We start from the raw sequence: 23,347 nt of genomic DNA, 5'->3' as shown, positions 1-23,347 counted from the left end.
TATGCAAATACTTTAATAAAGGCAAAAAGGTAAAATAAATATATAGATATATAACATACATATAGATATTTGGCTTTTCATTACTTGTTCTGAATCAAGGGCTTCAGCTTAAATAACATGAAGTCATGTGCTTATAAAAAACAAAACAAAACACCACCCTCTTTATTTCATTTACCAATCATTCACACCCAACATGACAAAGAAACAAGACCCAAAAAAAGAAAAGAAGTTATTTGTGTCACATCTTATCTTAGTTTAGGCAACTAACTCAAAAAAGGTTTCACTACTCGTTAGCAAGAAATAATACACTGTAGTATTTTTAATCCCTCAAGAAAATCCCTAGATTTTTGTGGACAGCACAGGGTTTCTCAAAAGTTACTACAGAACTAATCATTTTAATATAAGTGTACAACCTGGTATATAACACAGACCTGAAATACAGTAGATGACAGATAATTACATGTTGAAGGAATGTTATTGACCTAATTCAACTTTATTAAAAATACCTACCTTTTCCTCCAGTTTCTTCTTCTCTTCACTAAATTGGCTTATTCTTTGTTTGAGAAACTGATTGAGCTGCAAAACCTCTTTCTCAGTAGATGCAAGCTTTTGCTCAAGTTCCTCTTGCTGGGAATGGGACATTGATTGATCGGAAAATGGAGCCTGGAGTGAACTGTTCTCATATTGTGGCTATCAGGAAAGAAGAAAAAAAAAACAGGTTAAAAGTTAACTTGTCTTGACAAAATGGAAAGAAATTGGAAATAAGGTACAGTACAGAGAGTACATCTAGGCTTTAGCAATAGACAGACCTTGGCATGAATCCCAGCTCTATTTCCTAGTTATGTGCCATGATTAAATCAAGTTAATTTGCTTACCAATGCCAAGCCTCAATCTTCTTATCTATAAAACAGAAATAACAAGGCCAAACTTGCAGTGTTTTTTTGATTTTGTTTTTTGAAGAACAGAGATAAAATATATAAAGTTCCTATCACATAAACAGAAGCTTAATAAAAGGCAACCTTTTTGGTTAAAAAGTATAATTAGAGATGTAATAGTACATTAAGTAGAAGTGAAAGTTCTAGGGAAATAAAAACTAAAGAAAAAATTCTTCACAGGTGATCATTTCCAGCTAATATTAAACTTGGTAAGTATTAATGGAGTGTTTCCCCTAACTAGAAAGTAAGATCCATGAAAGAAGGAATTTTTGTCCATCTTAGTTGCTTTTAGATCCTTATTTCCTAGAATAATCACTGGCATAAAAGAAGAGCTCAAAAAAATAATTGCTGATTGAACAAATGTATTCTTGTTTCCATGAGTGAGGCTTTGTAAGGACTTCATATAAGATCTTTTCCCTACTGTTTCCCTTGCAGCATTACAACCAGGAGAAGGCAGACAGAAAATATAAATATTTCCTCAAATAAACCAGAATGTGATAAGTGCCAAAAAAGATACCAATAAAGTAATGTGAAAGTAAAGAAACATTATTTTTCCACTTATTCAACAAATATTTACTAAGCACATGTTAGAAATTGTGTACTGGGATCCAACAGTTAATAAAGCTAAGTCCCACCAGTTTAATGAAGTATCACACAAAAAAAGACAATGAAAACTGTCTAAGTGCTAAGATAGTTGTACTGTAGTAGCTAAGAGAAGTTTTACACAAGTGAATTTGAACTAGACCTTGAAGAACTCATACTTCACCAAAAGGTGGAATTATAATTCAAAAATTACATAAAGAGCATTTTATCATGTGCTGGGTATTTCAAAGATGACAGACTCTAGCACTGTCTTTTAAAAACTCAAGTTCTATCAGAAGCAAAAGAGAAATCCTCAGATAATTACATATAGGACACCATATAATATGGTAGTCAAAGAAAAGTCATCTTTTTTAAAGATTTTATTAGAAAGAGAGAATGAGCGGGGGGGGAGGGGCAGAGGGAGAGAAAGAAGCAGACTCCTCACCCAGCAGGGAGCCCAATGGGGGAATTGATCCCAGGACCCCGGGATCATGACCTGAGCGGAAGGCAGATGCTTACTTAACCAACTGAGCCACCCAGGCGCCCAAGAAAAGTCATCTTAAGTACAAAGTATGGGAAAGTTGGAAGATAAATAAAGACAACATTGGGAGAATGAGGAAAAAGGCTTTACTGGCGAGGTTGCTTTTGAGATGGACTTTAAAAATAAAGAGGATTCTGGCAGGAATGGAGAAAGGCAGAAAAGTATTCCATAAAAGAACATTTTAAAAAGGTAAAATGGAATATATTCAGAGAGTACCCCTATCTATTTAAAGTATGGTTTACAAGAAGGGGGATGGATAGAGGGAAAAAATGTAAACATCCAAGTGGGACCATACTACAGAATCACAAGGTTCAGAGTTAAATCTTAATTCATAGGAAATGGGAAACCTGTGATGGTTGTATAACAACAAAGTAGCATAATTTAAGAAGACTGTAAACTCTGTTTTGTAAATCTCTGTATTCCCTGGCATTTAGCCTCACGTGTAGATTCTCAGTAACTTTTCACTGAAGGAAAAAGAAGAGTAAAGAGGACAAGAGAGCTACCATAACTGCATGCAGTGGACAACAGAAATTAGAAGATACTGACAATGGATTTGAATTCACTTAAAGAAACTATTCTAGGGCCTCCTGGCTGGCTCCATCAGTTAAGCGTCCAGCTTTTGGTTTCAGCTCAGGTCATGATCTCATGGTTTTAAGATCAAGCCCTGTGCCAGGCTCCACGCTCAGCACAGAGTCTGCTTGAAGATTCTCTCCCTCTGCCCTTCCCCCACAGAGGCACACATGTATGCACTCTTTCTCTAAAATAAATAAATCTTAAAAAAAATTATTCTAACCTATTTAGCTGAACAAGAGTACAGATAACAGAATGAAGAAAGTCTAGATGTAGAATTGAGAGGATTTAGCAAAAACTATTTTTTAAAGAAGTGAATAGACAAGAAATGTTAGGTAACCAAGGTTTGAGATTTTGAGTCAAATAACAAGGAAGATCATATTCTGAGCTGAAGTAAGGAGGTCATATAGGAGAACAGGTCTAAGCAGATGTACTTAATTACAATTAGAGCCTATTGATATTAAGATGCCGGTTGAACACACAAATAGAAATGAAACATCAGACAGAGAGGTGGGTTTAGAACTCAGAAAGATGGGTAGGCTAGGCTAAGAAAATAAAAAAAATAATACAGACTTATAGTTTCTAATTTGGCATGTAATGAGCTCAGAAATTTCCACTCCATCTGTTTTACTAACCAAAAAAGATGAACAAACTGAAAAAATCAACTCCTCTTAGATCTGTCAGAAGTAAGGTCACAGGGTAAACTGCTAATCCTAGAATTGGAGAAACAGGTGAATAGAGAAAGTCACACTTACCAGAGTAGAATCTTCCTTGCAACCAATGCTGAAGTAGGAAAAAAGAACTGAAATTGATGAACTCCTGGAGGCTCAGAGGGGACAAGTCTGAAAGTCAAAAACCTTAGGGAGACCTAATCATAAGGGACACCCAATTTGTCTGAGTTTTACCTCCATGAGCTCTATCAGGTCCTCACAATGAACATCAGGGGAAAATCTCTTCATGTTTCCAGCAGGAAGAGGAGAAAAGGAACCATTTTGAAATACACCAGAACACTATGTTCTTCTTAACAAGACCTGCATTCAGGAGAAACTAACTAGAGACTAAACTACACCGAAGGTTACCTAGAAGGGAGCTAACCTACCTAGAAGAAAAAATTCAATTCCAGTTGCCTTGAACCATCCTGCCCCACCGGAGGGTGGGAAAGAAAAGAACAGAAAATCTAGTGAAGTCCACAGTCTAGGAGCACAGGCTCACTAAAAGACTAAGAACTAATCACAGGTGGGCGCCTGGGTGGCTCAGTCGTTAAGCGTCTGCCTTTGGCTCAGGTCATGATCCCAGAGTCCTGGGATCAAGTCCCGCATTGTGCTCCCTGCTCCTTGGGAGCCTGCTTCTCCCTCTGCCTCTCTCTCTCTCTCTGTCTCTCATGAATAAATAAAATCTTAAAAAAAAAAAAAAACTAATCACAGGACTACAGAGGACTTCTTCCTTTACACCTTACCATTATATTACTAAAGGCTTATTTACCACATTTCACTTTACCTAGTACATCAGGTCTAACTTTCAACAAAAAACTACAAGGATACTAAAAGGCAAATTCACAGTCTGGAGAGATTGAATAAGCATGAGAACCAGAGTCAGATATGATAGGAATGCTGGAATTATCAGACCAGAGATTTTTTAAAACTATGATTAATATAGGGCATTAACGCTAAGATAAACAATAAGCAAGGACAGATGGATAATGTAAGCACAGAGGTGGATATTCTTAGAAAGAATAAAAAAATTTTGGACATCAAAAATACTGTAACAGAAATAAAGAATGTCTTTGACAGGCACCTGTGTGGCTCAGTTGGTTGAGCATCCAATTCTTGGTTTTGGCTCAGGTCATGATCTCATGGGTCATGAGACTGAGCCCCAATTTGGGTTCTGCACTCAGCAGAGTCTGCTTAAGGATTCGCTCCCTCTGCCACTTCCCCAACACACATGTTCTCACTCTCTCAAATCAATCAATCAAAAAGAAAAAAAAGAATGTCTTTGACTGAACACAGATGAGGAAACAATCTCTGAGCCTGAGGATATGACAAGAAACCTCCCAAACTGAACAAAGACAAAAAAGACTGTAAAAAATAAAACAGAATATCCAAGAACTGTGAGATAACTACAAAGGGTATAACACAAGAAGAAGAAAGAAACGAAAGCAGTATTTGAAACAATAATGACTGAGAATTTCTCCAAACTGTCAGATACCACACCTCAGAACCAGATACAATTTCACTGGTATGTGGAACTTAGGAAACAAAACAGATGAACATGTGGGAAGAAAAAAAAAAAAAACAGAGGAGGAGAGAGGAGGAGGCAAACCATAAGAGACCCTTAACAACAGAGAACAAACTGATGGTTGATGGAGGGAGGTGGGCTAGATGGGTGATGGGTATTAAAGAGGGCACTTGTTATGATGAGCACTGGGTGTTATATGTAAGTGATGAATCACTGAATTCTACTCCTGAAACCAATATTACACTATTATGTCTAACTAACTGGAATTTAAATTAAGAATTTGAAGAAAAAGAAAATGGAGTAGCTATATTAATTTCAGAAAAAGCAGACTTTAGAGCAAGGAAAGTTATGGCAATAACTTTCCTCATAAAAGGTCAATACTCCAAGAAGACTTAACAATCCTTAATGTGTATGTGCCTAACAAAAGAGAAGCAAAATGTGTGAGGTAAAAACTGAGAGAACTGCAAGGAGAAACAGATGACTCCACTATAATAGCTGGAGACTTTAACAACCCTCTATCAGAAATGAACAGATCCATCAAGCAGAAAATTAGTAAGCACAAAGTTGAACTCAACAGCATCCTCAATTGACTGGATGTAATTGACATGTATAGACTACTTCAGATTACACATTCTTCTCAAGCTCACATAGAACATTCACCAAAACAGACCACAATTTGGGTGGTAAAACATGCCTTAACAAATTTAAAAAAAGAGCTATTGTACAATGTATGCTCTCTCAAACCATAATGGAACTAAATTGGAAATCCACAGAAAGGTAGCTATAAAATCCTGAAATGCTTAGAGATTAAGCAACACATTTCTAAATAATATATGGTTCAAAGAAGAAATCTCAAAAGAAATTTAAAAATATTTTGTACTAAATGGAAATGAAAATACAGATTATCTAAATGTGTGGGATGCAGTGAAAGCAGTGCTTAGAGGGAAATTTATACCATCAAGTGTATATATTAGAAAAGAAGAAAGATTTAAAATCAATTATCTAAGCTTCCATCTTAAGAAACTAGACACAGAAAAACAAATCCAAAGTAGGTAGAAAAAAAGAGTAAGAGAGCAGAAATCTATGAAATTGAAAACAGAAAATCAACAGAGAAAATCAAAACACCAAAAGTTCATTCTGGAAAAGATCTATAAAAATCAATAACCTCCTAGTCAGGCTAACTAAGAAAAAAGAGAGATGACACAAATTTATTAATATCAGAAGTTAAAAGGGAATATCACTACAGATCCTGTGGACATTAAAAATATAATAAAGGAATATTATGAACAACTTTATGCCCACACATTTGATGACCTAGATGAAATGGACTAATTTCTTGAAAAACACAATCTGCTAAAACCCATGCAAGAAGAAATAATCTGAATAGGCCTATATTTATTAAAGAAATTGAATTAATAATTAACAGCCTTCCAAAATGGAACGCACCAGGCTTAGATGGGTTTACTCGTGAATTCTACCAAACATTTAAGGAGGAAATTATACTGACTTTCTACAATCTCTTCCAGACACAGAAGCAGAGGGAATACTTCCTAACTCATTCAACGAGGCTACACTTACCCTAATACCAAATGAGACAAAGACATTACAAGAAAAGAAAATTACAGGGGTACCTGGCTGGCTCCTTTGGAAGAGAATGTGACTCTTGACCTCGGGGTTGTAAGTTCAAACCCCACATTGGGTGTAGAGATTACTAAATTTCTTTTAATTAAGAAAAAAAAAGGAAACCACAGACTAAATATTTTACATAAGTAGATCCTGAAAAAAAGAGCAATTTGAGTCTAAGAATGTATAAAAAGAATTATTCACCATTACCAATTAAAATTTATCCCAGCAAGTCAGGCTGGTGTTCGACATTCAAAAATCAATTAATATAATCCATCACATCAACAGGCTACCAAGGAAAAACCATATGATCACATCAGTAAATGCATAAAAGGAATTTGACAAAATTCAACAGTTTATTCATGATAAAAACTCTGAGCAAACTTGAAATAGAGGCAAACTTACTAAACTTGATAAAGAACATCTACAAAAAACCTACAGCTAACAGAAGAATTAATGGTAAAAAACTCGAAAGGTTCCTGCTAATATCAGGAACAAGGCAAGGATGTTCCTCCCACCACTGATTTTCCACACTGTATTGGAAGTCCTAGAGAATGCAGTAAGACAAGAGAAGGAAATAAAATGTATGCCAGTTGGGAAAAAAGAGTTTTTGTTCACAGATGACATGATCCCCTATATAGAAAATCACTGAAAACAGACCAAACAAAACAAAAACAAAAACAACTCCTGAAACTAATAAGCAATTATAGCAAGGCTATAAGAGACAAGGTTAATATATGAAAGTTCTTTCCCTGTATACCAGCAATAAACAAGTGAAATTTGAAATTAAAAACACACTGCCATTTACATGAGCACTCCAAAAAATGAAATAAGAATATAATAAAATACATACAAGATGTATATAAGTAATAAAACTCTGATCAAAGACAGCAAAGAAGAACCAAATAAATGAGAGATATTCCATGTTCATAGATATACTCAATGCTGTCAAGATGTTAGGTTCTTCCTAGCTTAATCTATAGATTCAGTGCAATCTCAAGCAAAATCCCAGCAAGTTATTTGGTGGGTAGCAACAAACTGATTCTAAAGTTTCTATGGAAAAACAAAAAACCCAGGATAGCCAATGTAATACTGAAGGAGAAGAACAAAGATGGAGGACTGACATTACCTGACTTCAAAACTTAAAATAAACCTACAGTAACCTAGAGTGTGTGACACTGAGGAAACACCACACAAACAGGTCAATGGAACAGAATAGAAAGTCCAGGAATAGATCAACATAAATACAAGTCAACTGATCTTTTTGATAAAGGAACAAAGGCAGTACAATGGAACAAAGGAAGTCTTTTCAACAAATGATGCTGGAACAATGGGACATTCTACATGCAAGAAAATGAATCTAGACACAGGTTTTACACTCTTCACAAAAGTTAACTAAAAATGGACTATAGACCTAAATGCAAAATACAAAACTATAAAACCCCTAGAACATAGGAAAAAACCTAGAAGACTATGAATATGGCAATGACTTTTAGATACACTAGCAAAGGTATGATCCATAAAAGAAACAAATAAGCTGGATTTCATTAGAAATTTCTGCTCTGCAGAGACATTATCAAGAAAATGAGAAAATAGGTCACATATTGGCAGAAAATATTTGCAGAAGACACATCTGATAAAGGATTCGTATCCAAACTATACAAAGAACTCCTAAAACCCAAAAATAAAAAATAAACAACACAATTAAAAATGGGAGAAAGACCTGAAAAGACACCTCACTGAAGAAAATATACAGATAGATGGCAAATAAGTATATGAAAAGATGTCCAACATCAAATGTCTTTAGGGAATTGCAAATTAAAACACCTAGCTACCTACCTCCACACACCTATCAGAATGGCCAAAATCCAAAACACTGACAACACCAAATGCTGGTGAGGATATGGAACAACAGAAACTTCCATTCATTGCTGGTGGGAATGTAAGTAATATAGGCACTTTGAAAGATAGTTTGGCAGTGAGTTAAAAACTAAAAATTCTCTTACCATATGATCTAGCAATTGTGTTCCTTGGTATTTACCCAAATGAACAGAAAGCATGCTACACAAAAAGCTTCACATGGAAGTTTAGCAGCTTTATTCATATTTGCCAAAACTTGAAAATAACTAAAATTTCCTTCAGTAGGTGAAAAGGTAAACTGTGGTACATCTAGATAATGGAATATTATTCAGCACTAAAAAGACGTAAGCTATCAATATGTGAAAAGACATAGAGGAGGGGCGCCTGGGTGGCTCAGTTGGTTAAGCATCTGCCTATGGCTCAGGTCATGATCCCAGGGACCTGGGATTGAGCCCTGCATCGAGCTCCCTGCTCAGCAAGGGAGTCTGCTTCTCCTTCTCCCTCTCCCCTCCCCCTCTGTTCATGCTCTGTCTCTCACTTTCTCTCTCAAATGAAATCTTACAAAAAAAAAAAAAAGACATAGAAGAAATTTAAATGGATATTATGAAGTGAAAGAAACCATCATGTAAAGCTACATACTGTATGATTCCAACTATATCACACTCTGGAAGAGGCAAAACTATGGAGACAATAAAAAGACTGGTTGCCAGGGGCTACGAGAGAGGAGGGAATGAACAGGCAGACCACAGATTTTTAGAGTAGTGAAACTATTCTGTATGATACTACAATGATGGATATAGGTCATTATACATTTGTCCAAACTCGTAGAATTGTAACACCAAGTGTGAACCTCAATCTGAACTATGGCCTTTGGGTGATAATGATGTGTCAATATAGGTTCAATAGTAACAAAAATACCCTGTGATACAGGATGTCAACAGTGAAGAAGGCTGTAGGTGTGTGGCAGCGTAGGATGTATGAGAACTCTCTGTACATTCTGCCCAAATCTGCTGTGAACCTAAAACTGCTCTAAAATATAAAATTAATTTTACAAGTAAGTTAATACAGGTGTTTCTAGGACTAAGAAATATACACATTTCTGGAAAACCATTCAAAAATCAAGCACTGAAAATAGTAGGGCTTAAAGGAAAAGTAAAAACAAGAATAGTCCACTCAAAGCCTATGCAACTTAAACCAGATTACTAATCAAAACAGTAACTGAGAAGAGCTCAACATGTTGGGCAGGCAGTCACAGTTAATATTAAACAACCACATGCACAGAAACTGTCAAAATGCTGGTGTCACTTTAATTAGAGCAGGTCTGGTGGGTGTTGAGATGATATAGGTAGAACTCTGCAATACAGGGACTACCATTCAGGTGGGTAGGAGGCAACACAACCTGCCGTGAACCCAAACCACTAAAAGAGGGAGTCCATTTCTCAAGGCAATACAGTACTCTTAGAATTTTCTGAAAAATGAAGCTTGAAGAGGCTTCTGCTGCCAGTGCAGTAGGTGAGCCTAGGCCTTTTCTGCAGCCTGCCAAAGATTCTAATTTAACTCCCACTATTCTAACTCCCGTTGCCTGGAAAGACAAAACAAAAACCACATCCAAACCAGTGAGACTTGAAAACTATACTGACAACATTCTTTTTTTTTTTTTTTTTTTTTTTTTTAAAGATTTTATTTATTTATTTGAGAGAGAGAATGAGATAGAGAGAGAGAGCATGAGAGGGGAGAGGGTCAGAGGGAGAAGCAGACTCCCTACTGAGCAGGGAGCCTGATGTGGGACTCGATCCCGGGACTCCAGGATCATGACCTGAGCCGAAGGCAGTCGCTTAACCAACTGAGCCACCCAGGCGCCCTACTGACAACATTCTATCTACCACTTGTGTTTGGGCAAATCTGTACAACAGAAAAGTGTTTCATAGCAAGACATGCTGTAGAACTTGTAGATGAAATTAAGCAGACAGAAAGAGAAAGGTCTAAAGCCAGAACTGCTTTAAGCCTTTAAATTGCTTTTCCAGGCTCTGAGTGTCCCACAACCACTCAATCTGTGAAGCCTGTCTTCCCTTCATTTCTATGACAATACTGCCCCCACCTACCCCTGCTATCCCCTTTGCCGGTTATGCTCTTTTACTGCCTTCTAAAATACAGCCAGTACCCGTCTTTACTTCTGGGTCCCATTTTCTTCACTCCCTGGAACCCATGATCATGCCCAAGCTTCAACAACCACCCAGGTGGACTGACAAGTCCTAAATCTCTAATCTCCTCCTTAGACCTACCTCTGAATATCAGCCTCATTCTTCACCTCTGTCCCAAATTTACAATATATAAGCTTAACTCATTATTTTTCTCCTCTAAACTTATTCCTCATGTAGTCATCTCTATCCTAGTCTTTGACAATATAAACCAATCAATTTTGTCCATCTGAAACTAGGCCATTCTTTAACTCATTGAAGTCATTAAATCAAGCCCATGCTTGGGTCACACAGATGTTTAATAAATATTCTTCCTCTTGTCATGACCAACACTGTTTTAAAATTCAGGTGTTCATTTAAGTTTTAGACTATTGAGATAGCCTCCTGACTGGTTTCTGCCTCAATACCGACCTTAAATCCATTATGCCACTGGGGTAACCAAACTAGGATACTTTGGAGAGTAAAAGAGGGTGCTATTAATCCTTATGCTAGTACCTTCTGCTAGGCATTAACTGGAACTGTACCTAAACTTGGGACAAATGGGTGCTTTACTTTACGAGCCTTTGCTATAATTGACCCCTGCTTACGTCTTTAACCACATCTCTTACCACTACTCTCCTCTCATATTGCACTTCATCCATACACAATAATTTGTTGTTTTCCAAATGCATTATTTCCTATTAAAAGTGTCTGCCTTCGGCTCAGGTCATGATCCCAGGGTCCTGGGATCTAGCCCCGCATCGGGCTCCTTGCTCTGCAGGGAGCCCACTTCTCCCTCTCCTCCCCACTTGGACTCTCTGTCTCTCTCCTTCTCTCTCAAATAAATAAAATCTTAAAAAAAAAAAGTTGTGCATAAAAAATTAATTATTCATATATCCAAGGTAAAAATTCCTTTGCTATTATTCTCCAAAGAAATTGAAGAAACAACTCTAAAATTTGTGTGGAATCACAAAAGACCCCAAATAGCCAAAGCAACTCTGAGAAGAGCCAAAGCAATCCTGAGAAACAAAGGGATAAAAAATTAAAGCCAGAGGTATCATGCTTCTGGATTTCAAACTATATTAAAAAGCCACAGTAATAAAAACACGTATGGTATGGCACAAAAAAGACACATCAACCAATGGAATGGAGCAGAGAGGCCAGAATTAAATCCTGGCATATACAGTCAACTTATATTTGACAAGGGAGCCAAGAATACCCAATGAGGAAAAGATAGTCTCTTTAACAAATGTGCTGGGTAAACTGTGGAAACACATGCAGAACAATGAAATTCAGCCCCTATCTCACACCACTCACAAAAATTAACTTGAAATGGATTGAAGACTTAGAAGCTCTGATACCATAATACTCCAAGAATGAAACACAAGGGAAAAAAAACTCATCAATATTGGTCTCAGCATTGACTTGTTTTTTGGACATGACACCAAAAGCACAAACAACAAGAGCAAAAATCAACAAAGGAAGTACATCAAACTCAAATGCTTCTGCACAGATCTAGTAATTAACAAAATGAAAAAACAACCTATAGAATAAGAAAATATTTCAGGAAATCATATATCAGAAAAGAATTAACATCCAAAATATATAAGAACTCAAAAAATAAACAGTCCAATTAAAAATTGGGCAAAGGAACTAAATAGGTATTTTTCCAAAGACGACATCAAAATGGCTAACAGACACATGGGAAGATTTTCCACATCATTAATCATCAGGAAAATGCAAATCAAAACCACAATGAGCTATACCCTGTCACACCTGTTAATATGACTATCATCAAGAAGACAAGAAATAACAGATGCTGGCAAGGATGTGGTGAAAAAGGAACCCTTAAACAGCACTGGTGGGAATGTAAATTGGTCCAGCCACTATGGACCAATAAAATATATCTACCATACAATCCAGCAATCCCATTTCTGGGTATATTCCCAAAGGAAATGCAAACAGGATATTTTTAAAAAATTTATTTATTTATTTATTTGAGAGAGAGAGAGAGAGAGAGAGAGCACAAGAGGGCGGACGGTCAGAGGGAGAAACAGACTACCCGCTGAGCTGGGAGCCCGATGCAGGACTTGATCCTGGGACTCCATGATCATGACCTGAGTCAAAGGCAGTCGCTTAACCAAATGAGCCACAGGCACTCCGCAAACAGGATTTTGACAAGATACAGACCCTGCCATGTCTATCACAGCATTATTCATAATAGCTAGACAACCCATATGCCCATGAGTGGATAAAATGATATGGTATGTATACACAATGGAATATTATCCAGCCATGAAAAGGAAGATATCCTACCATTTGTGACGACATGATTGGACCTTAAGCACATTACATTAAGCAACATAAGTCAGAGAGAGAAAGAGAAATACTGTAGGATATCACTTATATTTAGAATCTAAAAAAGTTAAACCTGTAAAAAGCAGAGCAAAATGGTGGTTACCAAAGGATGGGAGGTGGGGAGTTGGAGACCAGAGCAATAGTATATAAGGGTACAAACTTGTAAGGAGTAGTAAATAAGCCACAGAAATTTCATGCACAGTATAATGAATATAAACAATAATATACACTATAACTATTTAATGCAATAAATATTATTACATTAGCAAACATATAAATGTGTTAAAGTAGCATGCTGTGTACACCTTAAATTTACATTACATGTCAAATTTATTCAATAAAAAAAGAAAAGCACTATTCACACACCCAAAATTTTTCATTTAAGAAGTACTTTATTATCATATTTGTTGTTCTTTTAAACCCTTGCTGTTTTTCAGCTCTCTATATCTACTGAAAAAAAGTTCATGTCCTATATTTATAATATCCATTTAGTACTTACGGTTTTCCTTGTATTCTCTTTTATTAATTGCCCTTATCTTTTGAAGTCTAATTTATCAACAATATTTTAACTTCCCCCATAATTTGAAAATCCTTCAGCAGCCCCCTTTTCCACATCCCTCCAGCTATTTCTATTTGTCCTTGTAGACTGACTTGGAGAGCCCTCTACTGGCCTGATGCTGTGTCAAAAAAACATTTTCTTCAGCTTTCAAATACATATTAAGATACACATGCTTTTGGTAATATAATAATTGCATAATTCAAGCTAACCTATTATTCAGAAAAATAAAGTTACAAGGAGAAACTCCATGGTTCTATAAAACTGTTATCAAAGCAAATTATACTACTTACATAGTACAGAAATAGCACTTCTAAATAACTGTACACTATTAATCTCAGTACCATACAGCCTTACTATTATGTGATAGAGCTAACAGATGAGATCACATTGTAATGAGATATTCTGATGTGTTAGTAACAGAAGTATGGTAAGCAAGCTGGAATCTCTGCTAAATGCTTCTGCCTCAAGTTAAGTCTGAAGATGAGTTGGTCTTCAATATTTCCTGACTTTACCAATTCCTTTAATACATAAAAACAAGTTTGAAAATATAACGGGGGAAAAAAATCCACTTAAATTCCAGAAATAAAGACAAAAAAACTTTCACAAATCAAACTATACCCCGCCATAAAGTTATTAGTCCTCACTTTTGATCCCAATAAAAATGCCAATAGTTTTTAATGTTTTTGAAATAAACAAGCCAAATATAAAGTCTATATAGAAAAACATACAAGCAAGTTGTAAGAAAAATTCTTAGAGAGAATAATACTGGGGAAAGTCACCCTTTGAGCCATATAAATTTTGTTATAGGGCCTTATATACCAGTATGCCCATTAGACTGTGTTCCCATTAGATTGTACCCTCAGTGGCAAAACCAACCTCATTCCCATTTCTATTCCTTGCACCCAGACATTGCCTTACCCACAGTGAACACAAATTTTGAAGGAATGGGTAAACATGTTTATCTATATGGTCTCTCCCTCTGTAGTCTGAGGTCGATGAAGGTAGGAACTATTCTTCAACATTGTGACTTCATAACTTAACACAGTGTATGTTTAGTAATTATTCTCTTAAATGGGTTCATTAGTGAAGATAGGACTTATTTATAAAATACTCATTAGAAGTAGAGAGACTTCATAGTGGAAAATAATGGATATAGGAAAAAAATAGAAAGAAATTATGACAAATTCAGAAAATGTATTTTCAAATCAAATTATAGACAAAAAGCTAATTTCTTGGGCGCCTGGGTGGCTCAGTTGGTTAAGCGACTGCCTTCGGCTCAGGTCATGATCCTGGAGTCCCGGGATCGAGTCCCACATCGGGCTCCCTGCTCAGCAGGAAGTCTGCTTCTCCCTCTGACCCTTTCCCCTCTCATGCTCTCTATCTCATTCTCTCTCTTAAATAAATAAATAAAATCTTTAAAAAAAAAGCTAATTTCTTTTATATATAAAGGGCTCATAAAATTAATAAGCAAAAAACCAATACCTAAAAGAAAAAAAACAAGTAAAGTATCGATATGAAATGACATTTCACAAAAAAGAAATACAAATGGGACTTAAAAATATAAAAAGAAATTCACCATCACTCAGGAGAAAAACATATTAAAACCATATGAAGAAAACAAGAATGATCTCAAATCAACAACCTAACTTTACAACCTAGGGCTGGAAGAAGAGAATAAACTAAACCCAAAACTATCAGAAGGAATGAAATAATAAAGATTCAAACAGTGATAAATGAAAGAGAATATAAAAACAAGAGAGAAAATTAATGAAACCAAAATTTGGTTCTCTGAAAAAATCAACAAAATTGGTAAACCTTTACCTAGATGAAATAAGGGGAAAGACCCTAATTACTAAAATCAGAAATGAAAATAATGACATTAACTATCGATTCTACAGACATAAAAAAGCTTATGAGTACTGTGAACAATTAACTGTATGCCAACAAATTGGATAAACCAGATGCAATGGACAAATTCCTAAAAACATAAAGCCTTCTTTCAAGACTAAATCATGAAGAAATAGAAAATCTGAGCAGACCTATCTATTAAAAGAGATTGAATCAGTAATCAAAGATCTCCCCCCGCCACAACCCACACACACAAAGCCCTAGATCCCTGGACCTGATGGCTTCACTGGTGAATTCTACCAAACATGTAAAAAAAGAACACCAATCCCTTTCAAACTTCTCTAAACACTGAAAGAGAAGAAACTACACTTCCTAAGTCATTCTGTGAAGCCAGCATTATTTTGATACCAAAGCCAGACAAAGACACTACAAGAAAACTACAGACCAATATCTTTGATGCAAAAATCCTCAACACAATATTAACAAACTGAATTCAGCACTATATTAAAAGGATTCTAATCTATGACCAAGTAGGATTTATTCCTGGAATGCAAGTATGGTTCAGCATATCAAAACTGATCAATGTAATATACCACATTAACAGAATAAAGGGAAAAAAAACCACAATCATCTCAAGTGATGTTGAAAAAGTGTATGACAAAATTCAACATCCTTTGGTGATTAAAACACAAAAAAACTAGGAACAGAAGGAAACTACCTCAACATAATAAAAGCTATATAGAAAAAACCCACAGCAAACATTACACTCAATGGTGAAAGACTGAAAGCTTTTCCTCTAAGATCAGGAACTAGGCAAGGATTCCCATTTTCACTTCTATTTAACAAAATACTGGAAGCTATAGCCAGAGCAATTAGGCAAGGAAAAGAAATACAAGACATCTAAATGGAAAGGAAGACATGAAATGTTCTCTGTTCAGGTGATATAATCTTGTATGTAGAAAATCCTAAAAATTGCACAAAAAGCCTGTTAGAGCTACTGAATAAATTCAATAAAATACTAGGATACAAAGTCAACACACAAAAGTTTATTGCATTTCTTTGCACTAACAATGAACAATCTGAAAAGGAAATTATGAAAACAATCCTATTTACAACAGTACCAAAAAGAATAAAATACTTAGGAATTAACCAAGGAGGTAAAAGACTTGTATAACAAAAAACTACAAAATACTGCTGAAAGAAAATGAAGACATAAATAAATGGAAACACATCCCATGTTCTTAATATTGTTAAGATGTTAATACTATTCAAAGTGATCTACAGGTTCAATGCAATCCCTACCAAAATCACATTTTTTTTTTAAGAAAGAGAAAAACCCACCCTAAAATTCATATAGAATCTCAAGGGACCACAAACAGCTTAAACAACCTTAGAAGGAAGAACAAAGCTGGGGGACTCATACGTCTGGATTTCAAAACAGTGTGGTACTTACTGGATAACAAAAGACATATATAAACCAATGGAATGGAATCCAGAGCCCAGAAATAAATCCTGGCATACATGGTCAAATGATTTTTAACAAGGTGCCAAGACCATTCAATGTGCAAGTCTTTCCAACAAATAGTGCTGGAAAAACAGGATTATGCACATGCCAAAGAATGAAGCTGAAGCCTTACCTAATAACATATAGAAAAACTAACTAAAAAATGATCAAAGACCTAAACATAAGACCCAAAACTATAAAACTCCTCGAAGAAAACATGTGGCAAAAGCTTCATGGCATTGAATTTGGCAATGAGTTCTTGGATATGACACCAAAGGCATGGCCAATAAAAGAAAAGTTAAACAAACTGGACTTGAAAAATTAAAAATTTTGTGCATGAAAAGAGAAAATAGCCAATCAATAGAATGGGAAAAAATACTCACAAATCATATATTTGATAAGGGGTTCATATCTAGAATATATAGAGAATTTTTAAAACTCAACAACAAAAAACAACCAATTCAAAAACGGACCGAAGACTTGAAAAGATATTTTTCCTAAGATATACAAATAGCCAATAAGCCATAAAAAGATGCTCACATCATTAATCATTAAGGAAATGCAAACCAAAACTACAATGAAATACTACCTCATATCCATTGGGATGGCTACTATCAAAAATAAAAAAATAACAAGTGTTGGTGACAATGTGGAGAAACTAGAACCCTTGTACACCAAAATGGCACAGCCACTGTGGAAAACAGTATGGTGCTTCCTCAAAAAATTAAAAGTAGAATTACTATATGATCCAGCAATTCCACTTCTGGATATATACTCAAAAAAATTGAAAGCAGGGTCTGTAACGGATATTTATAAACCTATATTCAAATAAATATAAAAAATGTTCACAGCAGCATTATTCACTATAGCTAATATGTGGAAGCAAACAGGGCCCCTGGGTGGCTCAGTCAGTTAAGCATCTGCCTTCAGCTCAGGTCACGATCTCCAGGTCCTGGGATTGGCCCCTGCATTGGGCTCCCCACTCACAGGGGAGTCTGCTTTTCCCTCTCCCTCTGCCCTTCCCCCCCTGCTCGTGCACTCTCTCCCTCTCTAATAAATAAATAAAATCTTTAAAAAAATGTGGAAGCAAACAAAGTGTCTGTCAACAGATGAATGGATAAAACAAAATGTGGTATACACACATAATGGAATATTATTCAGCCTTAAAAAGGAAGGAAATTCTGACACACGCTATGGCATGGATGAACCTTGAGGAAACTATGCTAAGTGAAACAGGCCAGTCACAAAAAGACAAATACTGTATGCTTTATTTAACATGAGATTTTAGAGTAATCAAAATCATAGAGAATGAAAGTAGAACAGTAGCTGCCAGGGGTTGGGAAGGCGAATGGGGTGTTACTGTTTAATGGGTACAAAGTTTTAGTTTTATAAGACATAAAGAGGTATGGAAATGGATGGTGGTGATGGTTGCACAATATTATAAATGTATTTGACACCACTGAAATGTATACTTAAAAATGGTTAAGTTGAAAAAAAATGGTTAAGATGGTAGATTTTATATGTGTTTTACACAATTTTAAATTTTTTAAAAAATCATGGAGAACTCCCCACCCTACCCTATGTAAGAGAAGGGCAAAAATCTCAGTTTGATAACACAATAGCAATTTGATAATGTCAATAAAAATGACCAGTCATACAACACCTGTAAATTTCACTTGAGAATTTAACTTACAAAAATACTTGCATATGAGCAAAACAATGTTTATAAAAGGTTATTCTTCACAGTATTATTCATAGTAGCCCTAAACTAGAAACAACCCAAATTCTGACTAGTAGGGACAAGATGAATAAATTATGCTATCGCCACAAAACAGGAAATCAATCAGCTATAAAAGCAAAAGGAAGGGATGCTATCTTTGTAAAGATATAGAAATAATCACTGTATTTGTTTAACTGAAGTACAGTTGACACACATTACATTAGTTTCAGGGGTACAAGACTGTGATTCAACAAGTCTGTATGTTATGCTGTGCTCATCACAAGTGTAGCTGCCATCTGTCATACATTATTACAGTACCATTGACTGCATTCCCTATCCTGCACCTTTCATCTCCCATGACTTATTCACTCCATAACAGGAAGCCTGTACTTCCCACTCCCCTTCACCTATTCTGCCCATTCCCCCAGGCAACCATCAGCTTGTTCTCTGTATTTATGAGTCTGTTTCTGCTTTTTTAATCACTGTATTTTAAATAATTTTATGTAATGTAAAGGGAAAAAAGGTGCTGGATAATGTATATATTTTGATACTTTTTGTGAAGATACAGGGATAAAATACATTTATATCTGCTAGTGATATACATCAATTCTGGAAGGATACACTAGAAACTGATAACAGTAATTCCTTATGTGTGTGGGGAGGGGATATGAACTGGACATTTGGAAAACAGTTCTTGGACATCTTTTACTATGTATATAAATATGAACCATGTGAATGGATTAAAAAGCATCCTAATCTTGCAAGCTAATTATATAATTAACACATGCTTTATTAATAAAACAACAACTACAAAATTCTTATATCTTACCTGCAAACCAGCCACATAAGAATCTTCGCAGTTTACATAATGTCCTAACATGGCATGTTGTGCCCGTAATTCATTATCCCTTATCCTCTCATGTAGGTGGGTAATCTGTTGCTTCTGCCTGCAAAACATAAATTGAGGTGACAATTTAAAGAATATGCTTTTCTAAGGGACTGTTAAAAGCAGAATTTTAAGTATCCTAAAAATCTGATGTAAGAGTTAAAAGTATTATCAACCTTAACATTCATAACAGGGAATTTTTAAAAACCACAGTACAATGAGTTAGGTGGACCACAGAAAAAGTTTATAATGTAGAATACTTCTGACATTTTATAAAATATAATCTTTAGTAGACTACTCTTCTTAGATAGTAACAAAGTCATGTTTTGCTTGCTTTCTTCTTGTTACCTAATATAATAAATGTTATGTCCTCAGTTTGGAATGCCTTTACCTTAAAATCCATTTTCATTCATACAAATTCTGTTTAATACTTAAACACTGTCATTTCTGAGAATCTCACTATCAGGGATGAAAGGTATTTTCATAAATATCATCTAGCCCAAATGCTATTATTCTATGCCTGCATCTTCTCAACAACATCCTAGAGGTTACACAGTCTACACATAACCATCACCAATGATGGAGAACTCACTTGGTAACAGATTTAGATCTTTGGATAGCTCAGACATTTCACTTTAACATAACTTCATGTTGGAAACAGACATCATGAAGTTCTAATCTTTCCTCAGCAGCTCATTGCTTACTTTAATCAAGTTATTGAACTTCTGTGTTTATGTATCCTTTATACAGCTGACACCTGAATAATGTGGGGAATGTACAGGTACTGACCCCTGACCTGCCACACAGTTGAAAATCTGCATATAATATTTGACTCCCCAAATTTAACTACTAATAACCTACTGCTGACTGGAAGCCTTACTAATTATGTAAACAGTTGACTAACATTTTTGTACGCTTTATGTATTATATACTGTATTCTTACAATAAAGCTAGAGAAAATGTTAAGAAAATCATAAGGAACAGAAAATAAATTTATAGTTCTGCATTTTTTGGAAAAAATCCACATATAAGTGGACCCATGCAGTTCAAACCTGTGTTGTTCAGGGTCAACTGTATTTGAAAACTTATGTACCAGGCATCAGGTTAAGAGCTTTATATGTAATCTTTATATGTAATATGTAATTTATATAAGAGCTTTATTGCTAATCTTCCAAACTTTAATACAAGTCTCATAATAAGGTTATGAGGAAGAAAGAGCTTTTAAGAAAAAGTATGTGGGTAAACAAATAGCTCGGTATTTTCCAAAATTACTTACAAAGTAACTTTTGGAGCAAGTTAGGTTATATGTTTTAGACTGTATCAGAGAGCTTACTCTATTCAGAGCCATTTAAGTTTTTAGATACACCATCCTTTAAGAAAATTCACATAGAAAACATCAAATAGTTAATAAATAGTTAATAGTTAATACTTAATAATAGTTAATAAATTGTCAATTGAAAGTGAACCAGAACTGGTACAGATGATAGAATCAACAAAGACTCTAAATTGGTTATTACAACTGTTTTCATATGTTCAAAAAACTAGATCGATTATGTTAAGTAAAGACATGGAAAACATAAATATTATCCTGAATGGGATTAAAAGCAGATTAGAATTCGCAGATTAGTGAATTCAAAGACATACCAATAAAAACTATCCAGAAAGAAATAGAGAAAAAAGACAAATGAAAAAAACTCAAGCCCATCAGTGAGCTGTGGGATTTCTCTGAGACTGAACATACATGTAATTAGAATCCCTAAAGTGGGGAGGGAGGGACAAATATTTTGTAGAAAACTGGCCAATATGCTTCCAAACTTGATGAGAACTATATACCCACAGATCTAAGAAGACCAGAGTACCCCAAGGACAAGTAACATGAAGAAAACTAAACCAAGGAACATCTTAATCAAATGGCTTAACATTGGTGATAAAGAGAAAATCCTAAAAGTAGTCAGAGAACAAAAGATAAACTCATTCAGAGAGAAAAAGGTAAACAAAATAGCAGATGTCTCATCTGAAATAATGCAAACAAGAAGACAGTACTTTAAAGTATTACATTAAAGTACTAAAATTTAAAAGCTATCAATCTAGCGAATTTTTTTTTACTCAAGGTAAATTTAAAGCAAAATAACTATCAACCTAGATCCTTCACCTAATGAAAATATCAAAGACAGAGGTGAAACAGGCTTTTTTGAAAACTTGAAAGCTGAAAGAATCTATCACAGCACACTTCAGCTACAAAGAATGATAAAGGAACACCTCCAGGCAAAAGGAAAATACCAAATGAAAACCTGGATCTACACAAAAGAAAGAAGAGCACCAAAAATGATAACTACATGGACAAATATGTTACTGTTATTATTTAAATCTCTTTAAAAGATAAATAGACTGTGTAAAGCAAACACACCAAACAAAGCCACAATGTACTGTGGGGTTTATATAGTCTTTGTAGAAGTAAAATGTATGACAAAATAGCTCACAGATTGGGAGAGGAAAACTGGAAGTATATTTTCATAAGATTCACTCTTTTTTTTTTTTCTGGAATGTATTCTTGACTTGCTCCACATTTCCTAAGATTCTTATGTTGTACATGAAGCAGTATAGTAATACGATACTGCTTAAGGGTAGACTACTGCACTTTAAAGATGTATATTATAAACTCTACAGCAACCACTAGAATAACTCAAAAAAGAGTTATAGCAAATTACGCCAACAAAGGACATAAAGGGAATTATTCAAAAAAACACTCAACTAATTCAAGAGAAAAAAAGGGGGAACAAAACAGATGGCACAATCAGAAAACAAACAGCAAGATGGGAGATTTAAACTCGAACATACCAATAATCACAAAATGTAACTGGTCTAAATAACTCCAGTTAAAAAGCAGACACTGTTAGAATGGATAAAAAGAAAGATTCAACTATATGCTACCTACAAAAACAAAACAAAACAAACAAAAACCACTTTAAATATAATGACACAGTTCTGCAAACCTTACTCCTAAAACCAGTTAGATCTAGAAGACTTATAATTGCTGATTATTTTTTTTAAGTGAAGTGTAAATGACATATTAGTTTCAGGTGTGTAACAATGATTGTATATAACATACTGATGTGTGTATGTTGTGAAATGATCTCCTCAATAAGCCTAGTTAATATCATCTTATTATATTTCTTGAACATTATTGGTTTATGCGAGTTTTCCATTCCTTTTTGAGTCAATTTTGCTATTCCTTTAAAATTACTCATTTTCTTTTATGTGTTCAGATTTATTGATATAAGTTTCTAACAATGATTTAAAACCTCTCTCTATAATTATGTTGCTTTTTATTCCTAAAATTTTGAGTCTATCTCTTTTTCCCTGATTAGTAGAACTAGAGATTTATCCATTTGATTAATTTCTGCCCTTAGTTTTATTATTTCCTTTGTTTTCTTTTATGTTTACTATTCTTTTACTGGCCTTCTTAGGTTAAACATTTAAATCACTGTCTTTCCTCCTTTCCTTCCTTCCTCTTCCCTACTTTTCTTAATAAAAGAAGAAAAAGACATGAGAAATTGTGATAGAGTCGAACATATTATATTTGCAGTCCTAGTAGAAAGAGAAATACAATATTGGAAGAGACAAAGACCAAGGATTTTCCAAAACTGATGAAAAACATCAAACTGGAATCAAGAAGTACTTCAATCCCCAAGAATACCGAATATGATGAAAACCACACATAGGCCCATTACAGTAAAACTGCTGAGAACAAATGGAAAAAATAACTAAATCCAAAAAATAACAGAGTGCATTCAATCTAGCAGCAATAAGACTTGTGGATGACTTCTTAAGAGAAACCAGAGACAATGGAATAATATCTTCAGAGTGCTGAAAGAAAATAACTGCCAATCAGGAAGTATATATCAGCCAAAAATATCTTTTACAAACAAAGGTGATACACACAGTAGAC

General features: G+C 34.9%; 1 protein-coding gene across 5 annotated transcripts in view; it reads right to left on the bottom strand.

Moving 5' to 3' along the window:
* The window catches only part of CEP85L (centrosomal protein 85 like), a 226,345-nt gene that overhangs the window by 40,333 nt on the left and 162,665 nt on the right, over positions 1-23,347 (bottom strand). For all 5 annotated transcript variants that reach the window (XM_027603613.2, XM_027603608.2, XM_027603609.2 and 2 more), the window contains 2 exons: positions 19,342-19,459; positions 511-690 (listed from right to left, as the gene is read on the bottom strand). In XM_027603613.2, coding sequence (XP_027459414.1) covers positions 511-690; positions 19,342-19,459 — 298 coding nt within the window. The remainder of the gene's footprint in view (positions 1-510; positions 691-19,341; positions 19,460-23,347) is intronic.

Source organism: Zalophus californianus, chromosome 7, assembly GCF_009762305.2.
Source record: "Zalophus californianus isolate mZalCal1 chromosome 7, mZalCal1.pri.v2, whole genome shotgun sequence".
NCBI lineage: Eukaryota > Metazoa > Chordata > Mammalia > Carnivora > Otariidae > Zalophus > Zalophus californianus.
This window is presented reverse-complemented; position numbering and strand designations above follow the sequence as displayed.